Source organism: Pteronotus mesoamericanus, unplaced genomic scaffold, assembly GCF_021234165.1.
Source record: "Pteronotus mesoamericanus isolate MK-2021 breed Mesoamerican mustached bat unplaced genomic scaffold, CSHL_Meso_final contig_502, whole genome shotgun sequence".
NCBI lineage: Eukaryota > Metazoa > Chordata > Mammalia > Chiroptera > Mormoopidae > Pteronotus > Pteronotus mesoamericanus.
Genome location: NW_026555187.1, coordinates 5,504,592 through 5,524,735, shown reverse-complemented (window position 1 = coordinate 5,524,735; position 20,144 = coordinate 5,504,592). Strand labels below are relative to the sequence as shown.

Here is a 20,144-nt window from a genome sequence, read left to right as displayed (position 1 = left end):
TCCACTCATCTACTAATGGGCACTTGGGCTGCTTCCAAATCTTGACTATTGTAAATAGAGCTGCAGTGAATATGGGGGTACATATATTCTTTCAAATCGGTGTTTCAGCACTTGTTTGTTGATTCATTGATGATAGTCATTCTGATGGGTGTGAGGCCGCACCTCACTGTGGTTTTAAATTGCATTTCCCTGATGATTAGTGACATTGAGCATCTTTTTATATGCCTATTGGCTACCTCTGTGTCCTCTTTAGAGAAGTGCCTATTTAGGTCCTTTTCATTCAGATCCCATTTTTAATGGGATTGTTTTGTTTCTTTTGGTGTTGAGTTTTGTAAGTTTTTCATAAATTTTGGGTATTAACTCATTGGATGTATCATTGGTGTATATGTTCTCCCATTCAGTGACTTGTCTTTTCATTTTGTTGATGGTTTCCTTTGCTGTGCACAGACTTTTTAGTGTGATGTAATCCTGTTTGTTTACCGTTTCTTTTGCTTCCCTTGCCTTAGTATTACACTGTTAATTCAGCCCTACAGCTCAGTCCTGAGAAGCAGTGCCTCTCTGATGCACACGGCTGCAGGCATGAGTGAATTCCCAGATGATTGCTCTGAGTGAAAGAAGCCGGGTGGAAATGAGCATATTCTCTGGTTCCATTTGTATGATTCTAGAAAATGCAAAGTAATCTCTGGTATCAGAAAGCAGATATTAATAGTAGTTGCCTGGGGCCAGAATGGTCGGGGCAGATGAGACAAAAGAAAGCTACTTTGGGATGACACGGTCACGATAGTGGTGGAAAAATGTTCACAAATGAACACATGTGTTAAATTTTATCAAATTTTGCCCTGGCTGGTGTGGCACAGTGGATGAGCACAAGCCTGCGAACCAAAGGATTGACGGTTCGATTCCCAGTCAGTGCACAGGCCTGGGTTGCGGGCCAGGTCCCCAGCTGGGGGCGTACGAGAGGCAACCACGCATCCGTGTTTTTCTCCCTCTCTTCCCCCGCCCCCCGCTCTAAAATCAATCAATCAATCAATCAATTTTTGAAAAAATCATTTGAAATAATACTTTAAAAAATTTTTAATCAAATTTTATTCCTTAATTATGTTGCTTATTGTGCCAGTTATACCTCAGTAAATCAGCTTTTTAAAACTTTAGACTGTAAACAGTTAAAAGTATGTAATGCAGTTCCTATAGGAACTGCTAATAAATAATGCAAACATACATAGACAAAAAGCCAACACAATTAAAATGGAATTATAAAAAAAAATTTTGTTAATGATAAAGTTTGCAGAGAAGGAGCAACAAGACAAAGAATAGACTGGAGAAACAGGAAATACATGGTAAATTTTATTTCTACATCTACTTCAACCTTTTCGGTAATCACATTAATTCCAAATCAGTATTAATTCAAAAGTAGAAATGGTTGGAATTAATGAAGAACCAAAACCCAACTACTGCATATGTGTTTCTTAGAGATGCAGTTTAAAAGCCAAACAGATATGTTGAAAGTAAATGGATGGAAAAAGGATACAACATCCAAATAGTAAGCCCAAAAAAAAAAAAAAAAAAAAAGCATTCTACAGCTCTCCAAGTATCAGATGAAGCTGAGTTAGGACAAATAATATTGCCAGAGATAGAGACCTTTTGTAGTGTTAAAGGATTGATTTATCAAGAAGTCAAAATAATTATCCATGTGGATATGCCTAATAATAGAACTTCAAAATACATGAAGCAAAAATCTACAGGATTAAATGGAGATTATAACAATCCTTTCTTAGCAGTTGAGAAAAATGATTCGATGAATACAACTCGGTAAAGTCATAATGTGAACACTATCAACCACCTTGACTTAACTGTCATTCATAGAAAAGACTCACCGTCTACTGCAGACTCACTGAACGCAGAAAAAGTAACCACCTTGTGGCGCAGTGCTGCAGGTTAGGGCTGCCTCAGGGAGGGCGCAGGCCCAGGTGCTGCGGCCACGCTCTGTCCTGTGGCCTAAGAGAATTTGGGTTACACATGTGTATGAATTAATAAGCTCATTAGCGGGTACACTTAAATGTGCATTTTACTACGATGTTCATTGTACAAGTTTGTAAATTTTACTGTGTGAAAATTTTCATAATAAAATGATAGGAAAAGAATCGATGAGAAATGGAGCCAGTAAACACAGGAGGGAATAGCACTGCGAGAGCAGAGAACAGACTCGACATGAGAGAAGGCAGAAAGGAAGGACGGAGGGGCCTGCGTGAGAGCAGCTGTTGTTGAGTACTCCATGGGCTTTTAGGTGGAAGAGGGCTGCCTTTTATCTTGTTTACATCCAGTCAGTTGCACTGAGCTCAACAATGTGTTTATTCTGACCTTTTTTCTTAATTTAACTTTTTATTTTAAAACACTCTTAAAGTTACAGAGAAGTTGCAAAAACTATCCAAAAAATTTCCTGAGCCGTCCGGAAACCGCATGCTACCCTGACGAAGGGCGTTCCTAGACACTGCAGCGCGTGCTCCCCAGACGGAGCTCTCCGGGAACGCAGGCCAGCCCCCCGACGCGAATGCTCACATCGACGACTTACTGCTCACTTCAGATTCCATTCAGGCTTCTTCAAATCTCAGTCATTTATAGATCAGAAATTGGCGTCCGAATCAGTCTCATCATCACTTTCCTAGGACTTGGGTATTGAATGGGACATTGACAGGCTTCATTAGGACCTGCTCGCAGGGCACCTGCACTTTTTTTTTTTAATTGTGGTAAAACACACAGCACATAAAATTTACCACCTTAACTCGTTTTAACATCTAATTCTTTATGAATGTCACATAGTTAAGTAGGGTTACTTACATTCACATTGCTGTACAGCCCATCTTGAGAACACTTTGATTTTTCAAAACTGAAGCTATATGCATTCAGCAACAACTTTTAGTTCCCTCCTGTCAACTCAGCCCCTGGAGACCACCATTCTCCTTCCTGTCTTTATTAATTTGAATACTCCAGGAACCTCACATAAGTGCAATCATACAGTATTTGTCTTTTTGGGGACTGGCTTATTTCATTTAGCGCAGTGTCCTTGAACTTCATGTTATAGCATGGGTCAGAATTTCCTTTTTAAATAATCCGATGTGTAAGTGTATCGTATTCTGTTTATTCATCCATCAATGCACACTTCAGTCACCTTCACCTTTTGGCTATTGTGAATAATGCTACTATGAATATGGATGTGCAAAGGTCTTGAGTCAGTGCTTTCAATTCTTTTGTTTATATATTCCTGGAAATGGGATTGCTGGATCATCTGGTAATCCTATCTTTAATTTTTTGAGAAACCACCCTAGTGTTTTCCACGGCAGCTGCATCCTTTTGCATTCCCATCAACAGTATACAAGTTGTCTAATTTCTTTCCACGTCCTTGTCTACACTTACTTCTTTCTTTCCCTTTTTTTCTTGTTAATAGTAGCCACCCTGGTAAGTGTGAAGTGGTTTTAATTATATTGCATGTCTTTGTAGATGCCGTTGTGTGTTTCTGCTGTGTTATCATTGAGATCTGAGAATACACATGATGTGATTTTATTCTCAAAGTACTGTGTTCATCAGAAAAAGTGTGTGTCTTCTGTAGATGTTGCCCATCTAGTCTATGAATGTCAGTTAAGTCAAGGTGGTTGAAAGTGTTCAAATCGTGTATGACTTATTCTTTTCATCAGATCATTTCATTAGTTGTTGAGAAAAGGGTGTAATAAATCCATTTTAATTTTTTCAGTTTTTGCTTCAAGTGTTTTAAAGCTTCATTGTTGGGCACATAATACCTTTATAATTATGACTCTGATGAATTAATCCTTTTAACAAAACAAAAGGTCCCTCCTTTATCTGCGGTAATACTATTTGTCTTAAATCAGCTTCATCTGATATTATGATAGCTACAGCAGCTTTCTTAGGCTTGCTATTTGGTACATCTTTCCATTTCTCTGCATTCAATATTATCTCTGTCTTGCTTTTAAATGGCACTTCTAATAGTGTGTGATTGGGTCTTGCTCTTCATCCTTACTAACCATTTCTGCTACTGAATTGTTTAGGGGATTTACTGATATGGTTGAAATGGTTCTTACAATTTTATGATTAATTTTGTTTGCACATGTGGAATGAATACATTTTGTTTTAGTGCAAGAGAAAAGAATATTGGCAAATTTTTCAAGCGTAAGTGACTTGCTAGTCTCCAAGGCTAAGGGACCAATGTGAAACAGAAGAATAAGAGCGCAGAGCTGGAAGAAAGACCCCAGTTCTGTCTGCTTTTGGCAGCTGGGCTGAAGAGAATGTGAGAGGGGTCCTGGGAGGGAGGAGGGTCAGCAAGCCACTCATGCCCATCCCCGCTCTGTCCCCACAGTTGCCTCTACAGTTTTCAGCGTCCTTTCCCATAACCGCAGTGCCGGGAAGAGTTCACCCGCACCCAGCGCCCCTGTGGGGACGGAGTGACGACCTCTCAAAGAAGTGTCAGCCAGGTACGTCCAAAAACCGAGCTCCAGCCCTTACTCCACTTGTCTCCAGGTCCTTCCAGCCCTCTGATTTCCGAAGTTTCTGGTTCTTCACCCACAGGTATTTATTAGATGCCTTCTGTGTGCCCGGCACCGTGCTAGAGGAGGGTGCAAGGCCCCGCCCTCCTGGAGCTCTCCTGAGACGGTGTCCAGACCCACAGATGAACGTGATGGACAGATGAGATAGGAACCATGAGGATGACTGAGTGATGGATGGGACAGAGACTGGGTTGAGGAGGTGTCCCGGGGGTGGTGACGCAGGTGCAGAGAGCCAGGTAGAGGGGCCTCAGAGGGTCCCCAGGGGGCAGGGGTTGAGCTTGTTTGAGCAAAGCAAGGGGCAGCCGGGGTGAGTGCGGGGGGCCGGGTGGGGGGAGAGGTCACCAGGGCGGGCGGGAACAGAGCACAGACCTGGGGTACTCCGGAGGGAGCAGAGGTGTCACTTTTTGAGTGAGGTATTTAAGAAAGGCAGAAATCTCAGTGTTTGATACTGATTATATGTTGAAATCATACTACTCTGTTGGATATTTTAGGTTAAAAAATACATAGTTAAAATTAATTTGGGCCTTCTTTTTACCCTTTTGAAGTGGCAACTGTGAATTTGAATTTCATGTGTGGCTTATAATACATTTCTGTTGGCAGTGTTGGTCTAAGGTATGTGGTGGAGGCAGAAATGGAGAAAAGACTAAGGCCAGGCTGAGTGGATTTCCCTGTTTGGATTCCACCGATGGCCAAAAGGAGTGGCCCTTAGCCACCACTGCCGGCCTCTGGCAGTCTTGTGGGGATGTACTGACCAGCCTTCTCTCCATTCACAGGGTATTACCTGTCAGAATACAGTGCATCTTGCGTACCGTGCACGGATGGAAAGGATTTTACCAACCATTCGAACACCCTCTCTTCTTGCCAACTCTGTTCTAAATGCTTTTCAGGTAGAGAACACATGGACCCCCATGCCTACAGTGAGGATGCTAGGCAGTGAGATGAAAATTGTATCGAATGGGGAGCCAAAAGCCTGATTTCCAGCCCAGTTTGGTCTTTGTCATACCCTTTCTTTTTTTTTTTTTAATTCCTCACCCGAGGACACGCTCATTGATTTTAGAGAGAGGAGAAGGGAGGGAGAGGAGCATCCGTGTGTAAGAGAAACATTGATCGGTTGCCTCTTGTACACAACCTGACTGGGGACTGAACCTGCAACCTGGGTATATGTCCTGACTGGGAATTGAACCCACAGCCTTTCAGTTTATGGGATGACACTCCAACCAACTGAGCCACACTGGCCAGGGCTTCATCATACCTTTTTTAATGAGAGGACTTAGGTCAACAAAATAAAATGTAAACAAATTATTTTTATAATCATGTCATAGAGTAGGGACATCTTTTAAACCGTCAGATGACAGTAGTGGGAAATATCTGCCCCTTGATGGGGGGACTCTATAGTTACAGCGTAAAAGGTGTGGCCAAGTGGAAAAGTGCTGGTTTGTAGCACGGCCCGGGCCACGCGCCTCCTAGGCTGCGCTCTGCGCTCTGCGCTCCTGGCCGGGGCTCTGCCTCCCTCAGCCTCCCTCAGCCTCGGGCCTCAGGCCCCCACAGGGTCAGGTTTGCGGAAGTTGCCCAAAGGCTCCTCTCCTTCCAGGGTCTCCCGGATTATACCACACCCGTCTTAATCACCCTGGAAACCGAGAGAGATTTCCTCCCAGTCCTGGTCTTTTTGACACACGGGGACAGGGGAACACTCTTGCCTTTTCTGTGCCTCATGGGCATTGCTGCAGAAACGGAGTGAGGCTGAGTGGGAGAGGGTCTGGGTGGGGAAAAAGGGCGAGGGACATGTGAAGGAACCATATCCCCCCAACGGTATCCTTTGTCTTCAGATAAAGTCGAAACAGCGCCGTGCACCAGGACCATGGACACCCAGTGTCAGTGCAAACCTGGCATGTTCCAGGATGACAATTCGCCTGAGTTTTGCCAAAAGTGCAGCCCTGAGTAAGACCCGAAAGCCGCGGGGCTCCCCGCCTCAGCAGACCCAAGTTCCCTGTACCCCTTTCTCTGTCCTGCTTCCACGCAGCCTGGCCCCCCCCCCCGCCCCCCGCCGGGCCTCCCGAGCCTGCGGTGGCCCCTCCTTGCCCACCTGCACGTCTTCACACCGCCCGGTAGCATCCTCTTCCCTCACCTCCTCAGCACGGTTTCCCTTCGGCGGGGCTCACCTTCCCGCTGGGCACAGTGGGCATCTGATTGGGGCCCATGGTCCAGTCAGTGGCCCACGCAAAGGCGAAGTTGCTTTGGATACCAGAACGAGAGAATTGAGTAGAATACAGCTGTGCTTATAATCACCTTTGTAGCAATTCAATCCTAAGATGTTCTTATAGCATTTTTTTGTGCGGACAGGGGCCCATGAGCACAGAAGTGCCCACAGCCAAGTCATGACGAGGCCGAGCCTGTAGCTTCCCGGAAACCCGGAGCCAACTCAGCCTGCCTTCTCACCAGGGCCCTGTTCCCTCCACCAGGCTGCCTTTTCCTTGTTGGTAGAGGCCTAGAGCAGTTTGCTCTTCCCTGACTTCCAGTGTGGCTGTGATTGGTAGGGACAGGCAGCGGGCGGAGGACAAGGGAGTCCTTATATGAAAGGTTGACTAGAGGATGAGGCTCAGCTTGTGCCCGGAGGGCTTCTGACCCTTGACCTGGAGTGAGGTGCCCCCTCTCCTGGGCTCCCCCCGCAGCCCGGGGTGCTCAGCGCAGGCCCCACAGAGAAGGCCCGGCTCCTGAGGCTGCCGTTCCGGGCACTCAGCAGGAGCCCCAGGGGTGGGAGGGCCATGCTCAGCTCCTTCCCGGACGCAGCAAGGGGGTGAGGGGACCTGTCGTGCAGGCCGCAGACGCTGCTGCTTTTTCCACTCTCTAGAGCCTGGCTAGGGGGTCGCCCCCTCATTCTCTTCCTCTTCACAGAACCCCTTCACGTCCTCCCTGTGTCTGAACCTAGGTGCCCCGCTGACATGGTCATGGTCAAGCCCTGTACCCCGTGGAACGACCTCGAGTGTGTGAAGCAAGAACCAGGTACCCAGGCCAGCGAGAAGACCCCTGGTTTCTGGAGAACCCGCAGCCTGGAGCCGCCCATCACTTTTCCTCCCTCCTCAGGCAGTTCGTGGTCATGGTGGGTCGCAATTGGATTCTGCGTCGTTGCTCTGCTGCTCTCGGGATGTCTGTGTTATCGTTACAGGAGCACCATCCTTCAAGGTGAGGTTGGTGGGGTGGTGGGCAGGTGCTGAGCTCTCTGCTGCCTCCCTCACTTTCTGCTGCGATTCTCCAGGCAGCAAGGCCCTCCCCTCCATCTCCCACATCTGCTGGGGCTCTCCGGCCTGCTCTGCTCACGTTCCCTGGGCCCACCTCGCCTGCGCCTCTGGAGGGGTCGTATTAGTTCCCCTCTCTTGGGGCTGACAGCCAGCTCCCCTCCTGGCCACGTCTGGGAGGCAGGCCACTGCTTCACGCCTTCAGGGCTTCCAGTCAAGGCGGAGAAGTGCTCATTGTGCCTGTTCGGTGACAACAGTCAGGGGGAGAGGTCAGCGGTTTTTTACAGCTTTGGTCAGAGCAGAATCCAACAGAGATTTGATAATGTGTGTGGGTTTTTGTTCGTTTGTCTGTATACTTCTTTCCCTCTTTCCTTCCCCTCCCTGAGGGTGTCCCAGAGTTGGATTGCCCCTCCCTGTCACCAGAAACAAAGCGCCTTGTCAGTGTCTTTGCCCCGGGCCCACTCCTGCCTCCTGCACTGTCCCTGGAAGGCCCGCCCCGCCACTAATGCAGTGCCCTTTCTCTTCTAGGCTGTGGCATGGAAAACACTTTCATGAACAGAGTGAGTTGGTTTCTCTAGGACCTGGTGGCGTCAAGCCCTCAGGAACTGCTTCCTGTCCAAAATAAGGCCCTGGGTGGACATGGTCTCAGCTTGTCCTGTGCTGCTGTCCCTGGCTCTCTAAAGTGGCCTGGGGGCCTGGGCCAACTCAGGACAGCTGGCCTCTTGGGAACAGCCCAAAGGCCAGGTAGCCCCGTCCTTGCTGCTGCTTGTGACACCGCACCCACAGCCCTGCGCTCGGCTGTGGCGGTGTCAGGCAGGTGTGCTGAGCAACCCCCTTAGCATAGCGCCAGCGTCCTGGTGCCAACAGCGAAGTCCTGGTGGTGCTGAGCCCTGGGCGGGGGTGGGGTGGCGGAACCTCCTGTGTCCTTTGAGACCCCTTAGGGAGCCTGGAGCACACTCCTCTTTCCCTTCCCCAGATCTTGTCTTTGTACTCATGTGCCCCAAGAGGGCGTGAGGATCAGGACAATGTCCACAACACCTTCCTGAGCCGCGAAGACTCGCCCCCGACGCTGGCCCCTGAGGAGGAACGGGAACGCCAGGAGCACGCGGAGCCGGCAGGTGGCGCAGAAGAGCCCCCGAGAGAGGCAGAGCCTCTGCTGGTGAGTGGATGATGGCCTCTCTGCTCACCCAGGACTGTTAAAAACAGAGAAAGGTCAACGCTGGTCAGGTCTGCCGTCCCCTGGGGAAGAGGTGGCGGAGGGCGGTCAGGACCCGAGGGGAAGGGACAGGGAGCTCACCATACTGATGTGTGGCCCGTCAGCTCTGTGGAAGGTCTGCATTTTCTCACCTCTCCGTTCGTCGCTGCACCCCCAGTCTGGAACAGGCAGGCGCCGAACCAGGAGCTCCTCCCACCTGTGAGGGATGATTGAATGAAGGCTGCCAATAGCCTGCTGTGTAGTTGTAAAATAATGTAGTAAGCCATTCCTCGTAACAATAGGAATGCCAGTTATTGCAAAATTATTACATCGAACCTATGTGAAAATGAACTTTAGTCTATAAATATCATATTTGGATGGTGGCTTTTAGAAGTAGAATTTCTGGGTAAAGGTGTAGAAGTTTTTTAACTTTACGCACAGTTTTGGTTCATAATCAGTTCATCAGTTCTAATGTGACACTAAGTGGTAAAAATTTAATTTTCTCTTCCTCATAAGCTTAGAAAGTCATTCCCGTTAACATAAGGTGAAATTCTCTAATTTGTTAGAGTTGTTTTATTTATGATGATTTTTACCATATAGCAATATTATCTAAATGGAATCAACTTCGTGGCATGATTTGACTTGAGGAGTCTCTGAATTGTTCTGAGTCACTGCCTCTTTCCTCCAAGCCAGTTCACGTCTGATTCTCATTTCCCTCTGCTCTTGGTTCCTTCTTTATCAAATGTGAAATTTTTACAAAGACCTCGGACCTCTCTCCACCTGGAGTGTCCTTTTCTGTTTCTTTCTTGCATCTATAGTATGTTCTTTTTACATAAAGAGAAAGTATAAAAGGAAGAAAACAAACCAAGAAGCCATGACCCCTCGATCCTGATTAATCACTTGCCGCATTTTTTAAAAATAGTTAGAACCTACCCACAGTGAGAAGAGGCAAATGGCGTGGCCAGGTTCTCAGGGAAGGTGGAGGCCGCCTGCATTCCTTCCCCACCCCGTCCCCGCACTGTCTCACTTCCGGTAACCACGAGAGACGATTGGTTGTGACTCCTTGCTGAAGTCTTTGTACATGTGCCGTCTATGTACAATACGCTGCCAAAGGAATCTTTTTAATACATTTTAACATCTGAGAGTGCACGTACCTCTTCCTTAGCTTGCCACAACTTACTATTTCTACTCAGGTAAAATTTAGAACTATATTGTAAGATATTCTCTGTTTCCCAAAAAGTCATTAGAACTTTTTTTTATATTACCTTACATTAGTCCGGGAAGAACTGAGATCTTACAATAATCAAATTTTTTTTCTTATCAAAGAAGACAGCATTTCAGGCCAGGGGTTTTATTACGACTCGATGAAGATTTGTGTCTTCAGATAAATCCTATTTCTGGTTAAAGTTGTTTCTTTGTATTTTATGTGTTTTTGTGACCCTCACTGGTTGGATCCTGCTGCAATTCCATTTTCTAACTTCCTGTCTCTACCATGTTTATTAGCATTCACCAAGACGTGCTTTTACTTTTAAGTACTGTAGTTTACACCTTAGGGTGTTTTAAATATATAATTATATCTGAGATAATGATGATCGTTTCTGCCCCCTTCCACCAGCCCTGCCTCCTTTTCCGGTCATGTCTTGCTTCATAGTCCAGAACTCACAACGTCCAGTGGTGCTTAGAGAGGGCACATGTTTTTATCTTGATTTGATTTCTTTGGGAAGCCTGCAATGTTTCACCCAAAGGAATGGTGTTGACTCTTGTTTTTCTATAAGAAAATCTTATCATTATGGATGCAGAAATAATGTTTAATTTTACAGAATCTTTTTTCAGCCTCCATGGGGACAACCTAATAGTTCCATTTCCTTATTTAGATTATTGATACGGTACATTATAACTGATTGAAGTTCGTGGAAGAAACCCTTATATTTTGCAGGGTGTGCTCCTATATATTCTTCATTTGAGTCACATGAACGCCTGGGAGGGAGTGACCGTCCCCTGACAGGGTGGGTGGGCATGGCCTGGAACGGGGAGGAGGGAGCTGGGCGGGGTGGGGGGATGCCCCACATCTCGACCAGGTGACGGTTACTCAGGTTTCTTCAGTGGTCATGGCCGGAACAGACACTTCAGGAGTGAGCATCGCCCCAGGAATGCAGGCCTCCCTAAGCACACAGGCACGCAGCTTGTGAGGGGCACAAGGCGAAAGGTTCCTCTTTGTCTTCATAGAGAGCCGGGAAGGGAGGCGGCTGCCCCAGGTCGCACAGCTGGCTGGTTGTCAGGCCCACTTCTGGAGTCCAGGAGTCCTGACCCAGACCAAGAGCGTCCTCCACTCTATTTTATAGAAACCAGCCGGACCTGAAAGGTCTCACAGGAGAAGGGGGCCGCTGATTCCGGCGAACGACGCAGACCTCATAGAAAGTGAGTGTTTTATTGGGGGCAGTGAAGCAGTGTCCTGACTGCTGTCCCCGCGGCTGTTACGGCAGTGCAGAGCCTGCGATGCTGGAAATGGGGGGCGGGGGTCCTATGCTGACTTGTCACTGGACCACCAGGACCCTCAATCCCCTCCCCCACCACTCCCTGCCCTCCCTGCGCCCCACCCCCCAGCTGCAGACCATCCTGTCCTGTCCCAACGGTGGTCTGCAGCTCCTGCCCTTCCCTCCACCACCCTCCCTCTCCCCTGGTGTTCCCGGCTGGGTTCACCACAGGGAGGGCGCCTAAGGGGCAGTGCCGTCAGCAGGGCACCACAGGCCCAGGGAGACTACCGAGCACCTGGCCTGTGTATGGATAGGTCAGGTTTGAAGAGTTGTAATTACAAGCTACAAATTAGATTTCATACATTTGTACCCAAAAGGAATATAAAATATCCCATTGATAATTTTTTGGTTGCTTACAAATATATTTTTTATGTATTGAGTTCATACCAGATATATATTTTTTAAAGATTTTATTTACTTATTTTTAGACGTAGGGAAAGGGAGAGAGAAAGGGGGATAGGAACATCAGTGTGGTTGCCTTTTGCACGCTCCCTGCTGAGGACCTGGCCCGCAACCCAGGCACATGCGCTATCTGGGAATCGAACGAGCGACTCTTTGGTTCGCAGGCTGGCGCTCAATCTGCTGAGCCACACCGTCCAAGGCCATACCAGCTATTAAAATTAATGTCACCTGTTCCTTTTTATTTTCTTTAGTTCAGTTATTAGAAAAATGTCAGTCAGTAGTCCCGGCTCCCCTATATTCCTGTGGGTCAGTGGTGTGCCGTGCCTTCCACGCATGTCTGATGTAATCCTCAGTGCAGTCCCATAAGATGGTGGGGAGGCGGGGCTTTGCTCTGTCTTCGGGGTTAAAGTCTTGCCCCGAATGTCTGTCCCCATCTCTCTCTGCCAGTTTGTAGGTGAGGCCCAGCTGGCTGTGCAGCCAGAGACCTCCCCGGCTCCAGGCCCGCGCACTGCACATGTGCAGGTGTGGCAGCGCTGGGACCTTACTCTGAATAAGTGCAGATTCCCTCCTCTGAGGGCCTGGTGCTCCACCATCTCCCCCACCTTCTTTCCCACCCTTTGTCTCCTACCACATACTGCTTTCTCTTTCCATGACATCCACCTTCCCTCCCAGGTGGGCTTGCAGTGCCATGGGCCTAGGTGAGGCCTGCACCGTTTAGCCTGAGTCTCTGCTGATAGGACATTGGAAAGGGGTGCAGAGCAGCAGGTTACCAGCAGGGGGTGCGTGGGCCTAGACCTGTCCTTTCTGCAGGGGGTCCTACCTCACCAGACTATCTGGCTTTTCCCCACCTAGGCATGAAGCAGTTCTTCTATTACTTCGCAGATGAAGTGCCCTTTGGTTCCTGGAACCTGCTAATGAGGTCACTGGGCCTCACGGACAATGAGATCGAAGTAGCCAAAGCAAAAACACCGTACGTGCGGGAACACTTCTACGAAATGATGGTGACTTGGACCAACAAAATGGGACGGAAAGTCTCTGTTAACACCTTCCTGAACACCTTGGAAACCACGGGGCTTAAAAGTGCAAGGGAAAAAATTGAGGACCACTTGGTGGCGTCTGGGAAGTATATAGAAGGTTCTGTTTCCTGAGGGAAGAGAATCTTCAGGAGACCTGTGGTTTTTTAGTTTACCTTTTCTCCTGCAAAGGAAGCACAACTGGAATTAGCCTGGGAGAAACAGGCAGTCCTTGACCAGTACTTGAAGTTGTACTATCCGAAAACCTACAGCTCTTAAAAGTATTCCAGAACTTTTTTAATACACTTTTTATGAAATGTTTGTTGTATACTAGGGCTGATAGTTATAGGTTCATATGTATACTGAAAGTTATTTTAGTTGTTTTTCCTTCTCCTAAACTTGCACTTTTTACTTGTTATTTACTGTGTTGTAAGATTCACCCATGTTATATACCCATTTAGTTATGTCTAATTATGATAAGCATTTATATTATTTATACAAGGTGAGCCAAAAGTATGTTTACAGCTGTGATAACATGAAACGCGGAGTTTATTCTGTTTTATTATTTATTTATAATATTATATTGTATTTAGCCCATAGTAGGTCATACGTGTCTATGATTCCAGTCAGTCTGACTCCAGTCCACCTCGACAACCAGTGTTTTGTTTATTTCTTTTTTTAATTTAATCTTACTGTATTTTTCCCATTACCATACAGTCCTCTTATATACCCCTCCCCCCAGCAACCACCCCACTATTGTCCACATCCATGAGTCCTTTTTCTTTTTTTGCGCAGTCCCTCCACCCTCTCACTCCCCTGCCACTAGCTGCCATCCTGCTCTCCATCTATGAGTCTGTCTCCATTTTCCTTGTTAGTTCAGTTTGTTCATTAGATTCTTCTTTTGAGTGAAATCATATGGCATTTGTCTTTCTCTGACTGGCTTGTTTGATTTAGCATAAGGTTCTCCAGGTCTATTCATACTGTCGCAAAGGGTAAAATTGTCCTCTCTTTTACGGTCGAGTACTATTCCATTGTGTAAATGGCCCATAGTTGTTTTATCTACTCATCTATTGATGGACACTTGGGCTTCTTCCATGTCTTGGCGATTGTAAATAACGCTGCAGTGAACGTACAGGTGCGTATGTTCTTATTGAATTAGTGTTTTGGGTTCTTTTTACATATATTCCCAGAAGTGGAATTGCTGGGTCAAAAGGCAGATCCATTTTTCATTTTTTGAGGTATCTCCGTACTGCTTTCCACAGTGACTACACCAATCTGCATTCCCACCAACAGTGCCAAAGGGTTCCCCTTTCTCCACATGATTGTGAGCATTTGTTGTTTGTTGATTTATTGATGATAGCCATTCTGACAGGTGTAAGATGGGATTAATTTGCGGTTTCCTGCATTGCGGTTTTAATTTGCGTTTCCCTGATGATTAGTGACGTTGGGCATCTTTTCATGTCTGCTGGCCATCTGTATGTCCTCTTTGGAGAAGTGTCTGTTTAGGTCCTTTGCTATTTTTTAATTGAGTTGTTTTTTTGGTGTTGAGTTTTATAAGTTTTTATAAATTTTGAATAACCTCTTGTCAGATGTATTGGCAAATATGTTCTCCCATTCTGTGGGCTGTCTTTTTATTTTGTTGATGTTTTCCTTTGCTGTGCAAAAACATCTTAGTTTGACGTAGTCCCATTTATTTATTTTTTTTCTTTTGTTTCCCTTGCCTGGGGAGATATATGCAATAAAATACTGCTATAAGCAATGTATTTTATTGGATATATCCGAGATTTTGCTGCTTATGTTTTCTTCTATGGTTTTTATGGTCTCAGGTCTTAACATTTAAGTCTTGGATCCATTTTGAATTTATTCTTGTGTGTGGTGTAGGAAGGTGGTCTAGTTTCATTTTTCTGCATGTATCTGTACAGTTTTTCCAAAGCCATTTGTAATAAGTTGTCTTTAGCTCATTGTATGTGTTTGCTTCCTCTGTCGCATATTAATTGACTATAAAGGTGTGGGTTTGTTTCTGGGCTCTTTATTCTGTTCCATTGATCTATTTGTCTGCTTTTTGGCTAGTACCTGGCTGTTTTTATTACTATGGCCCTGTAGTATAGTTTGATACTAGGTAGCATGATTCCGCCAACTTTGTTCTTTTTCAGGGTTGCAGTTGCTGTAAGGGGCCTTTTGTGGTTCCATGTAAATTTTGAAATACTTGTTCTAGGTCTGTGAAATACATCATTGGAATCTTGGTAGGAATTGCATCGAATCTATAGATTGCTTTGGGAAGTATGGACATTGTAATGATATTAATTCTTTCTATTCATGAACACAGTCATAAGCTTCCACTTATTTGTATCTTCTGTCTCTTTCTTCAGTGTCTTATAATTTTCCTAGTACAAGTCTTTTACATCCTTGGTTAGATTAATTCCTCGGTATTCTTTTTTTAGCAATTGTGAATGGGATTTTCTTAATTTCCCTTTCTGTTAGTTAATGACATAAAAATACAACTGATTTGTGGGTAATAATTTTGTATCCTGCTAGTTTGCTGAATTCATTTATCAGTTTTAGTAGTTTCTTAGTGGAATCTTTGGGATTCTCTATGGTACAGTATCATGTCATCTGCAAATGACAGTTTTACTTATTCCTTTCCAGTTTGGATGCCTTTTAGTTCCTCTTATCTGACTGCTGTGGCTAGGACTTCCAGTGCTGTGTTGAATAAGAGTGGTGAAAGTGGACATCTGTGTCTTGTTCCGGTCTTAGGGGGGATGCTTGTAGTTTCTGCCCATTGAGGATGATGCTGGCACAGGATTTGTCATATATGGCCTTTATTGTGTTTAAGTTGTTCCCGTGAATCCCACTTTGCCGAGAGTTTTTATCATAAATGATGTTGGATTTTATCAGATGCTTTTTCTGCATGTATTGATATGATCATGTGGTTTTTACCTTCATTTTGTTTTTGTGGTGAATCACATTTAGTGATTTGTGAATCTTGTTACCAGCCTTGCATTCCCACAATAAACTTTGCCTGATAATGGTGTATGATCTTTTTGATGAATTTGCTGTATTTGGGTTGCTAATATGTTGTGGAGGATTTTAGTGTGTATGTTCACCAGGGTTAGTGGCCTATAATTTTCTTTCTCTGTAGTGTCTTTATCTGGTTTTGGAATTAGGATATCGCTGGCCTCGGAGCCCAGAGTAAATGGCTACAAAGGAACTTTTGTGTGTCAGCCCTTTAAGAGGCTCTCTGAGTCTCCCTCCAGCTGTTTCTCCCTGGCAGACAGAAACCCTGCTGCTTTTCACAGCTGAACGTTCTCTGGGTTCCTTTCAGGCTCTGGTGTGTGGGCCGGGGAGCCCAGTTTGGTGTTTAGACCCCACACGCTTCTTAAAGGGAACCCCCCAACCGTTGAAATATCCCTCCAGAACTTCAGCTGCTGCCCGTTGGAGCCCAGCCACACTCCCTTACTCTTGCGCCTGCTCCACACTCCCTACCAGCCTTATTGTGGTGAAGTGGTTTCTTCTGTCTGTCCGTGGTCATAAGGTTCCTCTCCAGCTAGTGCTCATTTGGTTACTCAGGATGCTTTCTCTATAGTTGTAATTGCAGAATGGCCCTGGGAGGAGGTCAGTGTAGCTTCCATTTATCTCCTCTGCCATCTTAGAGCTCCCCCTAGTTTTCATTACGGTGCCCCCAGTCCCTGTCTGAACTCATGGGCTGCAGCTCATGTATAAGTCATGTCCCCACCTGCTGTGAGTTACTAGTTGTCACTCAGCTATTAAAGGACATCTTGTGTTCTAGGTTTTGTCCATTGTTAATAAAGCTGCTGTATATTTTTATACATTTTTAGAACTGTAATTTTTTTTATGTGGCTGTGTATTTTTCTTACCGGTTGGGTAAATACACTGGGGTATAATTGGCTGCGTCGGATGGCCACGCCCTGCTTAACTTCACAAGAACCTGGCACGATGTCTTCTGAAGAGGGTCCTCCATTTTTATTCCCATCAGCAATGAATGAGATTTTCTGTTGTTTCATATCCTCATTAGTAATTGGTATTGTTAGTTTCTGGTATTTAGCCATTTTGTTTTTTTGAATTTATTATTTTAGAGAGAGGGGACGAGAAGGAGAAAAAGACGGGGAGAACTATCAGTCAGGTTGCCTCTTGTCTGTGCCCCAACTGGGGCCTGAACCCAAAACCCAGGCATGTGCCCTGACGGGGAATCAAACCAGTAACGTTTTGCTTTTTGGAGCGATGCCCAACCGAGCCATGTTGGTCAGGGTGGTATTTAGCCATTTTAATAAATGAGTAGGGTATCTCCCCTGGTGTTTTAAATTATTTTCCCTAATGTATGATGCATAACATTTTCCAGTAATTGCTCAGTGTTGAGCAATTTATACATGCTTATTTACATATTACCTATTAAGGTGTCTACTGATACTGCCATATTTATTTTAATTTGGGGAATGTGTTTTCTTCTTGTGAAGTTTTACTAGTTCTTTGAGTATTTTGCATGTAAACCTTTCTTTGGATCATGAAACTCTTCTAATCTTCGCACTATGATTTTTATATTCTGCATTTCATATTTAAGGCGATGAATGATTTTGAATGAATTGATTCTAAGGTACAATGTGGTGGTGGAGCGCCGGGCTCCTGGATCTGAGGGTCCCTGTCCCGGGGGCCGGTTGAGGTGGGAGCACAGACTCTGATCCTCACAGAGCCCGTCCTGGGGTTGTCACGGAGGGTGGGAATAGACAGGAGTCATCACAGGCAGTTCTCTGTCTGCCAGGAGAGAGGGGGCGTGGCTGTTTCCTCTAGTGGGGAAGGCCCCCCGAGCCTCTGTGCTCAAGGGCTTTTATTGAGAACCCTATGGGCGGGGGTTCTCACCAATCAACGTCAAAAGGCTATGTTTACAGAAAACAGAGATCATAGATAACAATTGAAGGAACGGGAGAGATCTGCCTCAGGTCAAGGTCTATGAATCATGTAAAAATCTTCCTAGTATGAGCCGGTTACCATAGCTTTTGAGGGAAGAACAAAGCAGGCTTCAAGGAACTTACTTCTAGGCCTGATTCTCCACCCCCCCTCCACAAGAAAGTCTTTTGTTCTAGTTTCTGGCTCCACCTTCTGTGGTCTCCACTCCATTTTAATTCTGTAAACCTGTTCTGACGAATTGTCTCAGGGGATGAGAAAAGTGTAATGGGTCACAGTGCTGCTTGTTTGAAAAGGCTCCCAAGGGTGTTGCTCCTTGGTTGCCCCCAACTTTAAGTGGCATTCCCTGTGGGTCCCCTGCACGTTTTAGGAACTAATCCCAGACACTCTTGTGAAAGCCAGCTGGGAACGCCCCTTTTCTTCTTCGGAGTCTCTGTGGCGCTGACTGGAGCACTCATTCCTATCCTGACTACTTAACTACTTACTTGCTGGAGACTTCCTAATTACATTTGAAAGCAGAGGGAGAGGAGGGAAAAGGCCCGGGAAAAAACAGCACTTTTTGCTCCAAGCTAGATTCTTGCTTTCTCATCTCTGAGAACTAAACCTCGGCGGGAGTGTGCGGCCGGGAACTGCCTGCTGCAGTTTGGGGCTGTACCTGCCCTGGGCATTGTTTCAAGCCTGAGCCAGGCAGGCGGGGCAGAGCCGCCAGCAGATGAGACTCCTTTCAGCTAGAATGGGGACTCTGGCCAGATCAAAGCCGGGGTTGAGGGTCTTTCTCCCTTTCTCTGCGACCCCCAAGTTCTTCCCTGATGCCCCTACAGCTGTGCCTTAGGTTGCCCCTTCTATCGAGGGGTCTTACCCATCGTTGACTAACCAGCCATCCTCCAGGGCCAAGCAGGGTGATGTGAGGGAGGCAGGGGCTGCGCCTCTGCCAGGGGGCCAGGTGTCTCCCCAGTGGCCTGTTTGCCCAAGGCCTCCTTGCTCAGCTCCAGCCTTGGGGCCCCTCTCGCCTGTTGGCGGGGCTGCAGTCCCTGAGACTGATGGGGCGTTTCCCAACAGTACAAGGGTGTGTCTTCGCTAATTCATTTCCTTATGGTCATCATTTGTTGGTGATGACTGAAGACTAAAAGACTATCTTTTCTGTGTGGAAGTGCCTTTATTCCTGTGACAAAAGTCAGGTTGTCTCTTTGTATAGGTCTGTTCATGGACTCTCTATTCTGTTCCGTTTGTGTGCCTGTTCATTTTAAAGTATGCTTTTTTGATGGTAGCTTTATAATAAATTGGGAAGTGTGAGTTCATCAACTTGTTTTTTCATCAGAACTGTGTAGATTACTCATTGTTTAGAACTAGTTTGTTGATATCTACAAAATGACTTGCTGAAATTTTTATTGGGATTGTACTGGATCTTTAAACTGGTTTAGGAAGAATTGACATCATAATACTGTTGTGACTTTTGATCACAGACATGGAATACATCTCTTTTTTCTTTCAAGAGTGTTTTATATTTTTCTTTTTATAGTTAAGTTTAATTCATACGGTAATTCTTTTATTTGTTGATGAAACTCTATGCTGTTTCCACAGTCGTTGCACCAATTTACGGTCTACCAACAGTGCACAAGGGTTCCCTTTTCTTTACATTCTAGCACTTGTTATTTCTTGTCTTTCTGATAACAGCCATTCTAACAGGTGTGAGGTGATATCTCATTGGGTTTGATTTGCATTTTCCTTTTGTTGAGTAACTTCGAGCATCTTTGCATACACCTATTGGCCACCTGTATGTTTTCCTTGGAAAAATGTCTTCAGAACTGGCCATTTTTTAATTGAATTGTTTTTGTGTACTTTTTCTTTTTCGCTTTTGGGTTCTTTGTAATTTTCCATGTTAGCTCCTTATCAGATATGTGATTTCCAACTGTTTTTTCCCATTGAGTAGCTTTCCTTTTTATTTTTTTCCTGTGTAGAAGTTTGTAGGTTTGATGTAGTCCCACTTGTTCCACTTCCTTATTTTTGCCTCTGTTGCTTTTGTTTTTGGTGTCAGATTCAAACAGTCATCAGCCAGACCTGTGCAAGCAGCTTGCCACCTGTGTTTTCTCTAGGAATTTTATGATTTCAGGTTCTTACGTTCAAGCTTTTAATCCATTTTGAGTTAATTTTTGTGTAAGGTTGTAAGATGGTGATCCAGTTTCAGTCTTTTGCACGTGGCTGTCAGTTTTCCATTAATTGAAGAGACTGTCCTTTCCCTGTTGTGTATTCTTGGCCCCTTTGCTGTAATCTAATCGACCGTACCTGTGTAGCCTTTA

General features: G+C 45.6%; 1 protein-coding gene across 1 annotated transcript in view; it reads left to right on the top strand.

Annotated features, from left to right (window-relative positions):
* The window catches only part of LOC129074927 (tumor necrosis factor receptor superfamily member 10B-like), a 32,687-nt gene extending 16,902 nt beyond the window's left edge, over positions 1–15,785 (top strand). Inside the window, exons 2-9 of the mRNA XM_054578817.1 lie at positions 4,367–4,481; positions 5,327–5,440; positions 6,380–6,491; positions 7,480–7,733; positions 8,315–8,346; positions 8,763–8,945; positions 11,324–11,399; positions 12,770–15,785. Of these exons, the coding sequence (XP_054434792.1) occupies positions 4,367–4,481; positions 5,327–5,440; positions 6,380–6,491; positions 7,480–7,733; positions 8,315–8,346; positions 8,763–8,945; positions 11,324–11,399; positions 12,770–13,065 (1,182 nt within the window). The 3' untranslated portion in view covers positions 13,066–15,785. The remainder of the gene's footprint in view (positions 1–4,366; positions 4,482–5,326; positions 5,441–6,379; positions 6,492–7,479; positions 7,734–8,314; positions 8,347–8,762; positions 8,946–11,323; positions 11,400–12,769) is intronic.
* Positions 15,786–20,144: the final 4,359 nt, after the last annotated feature.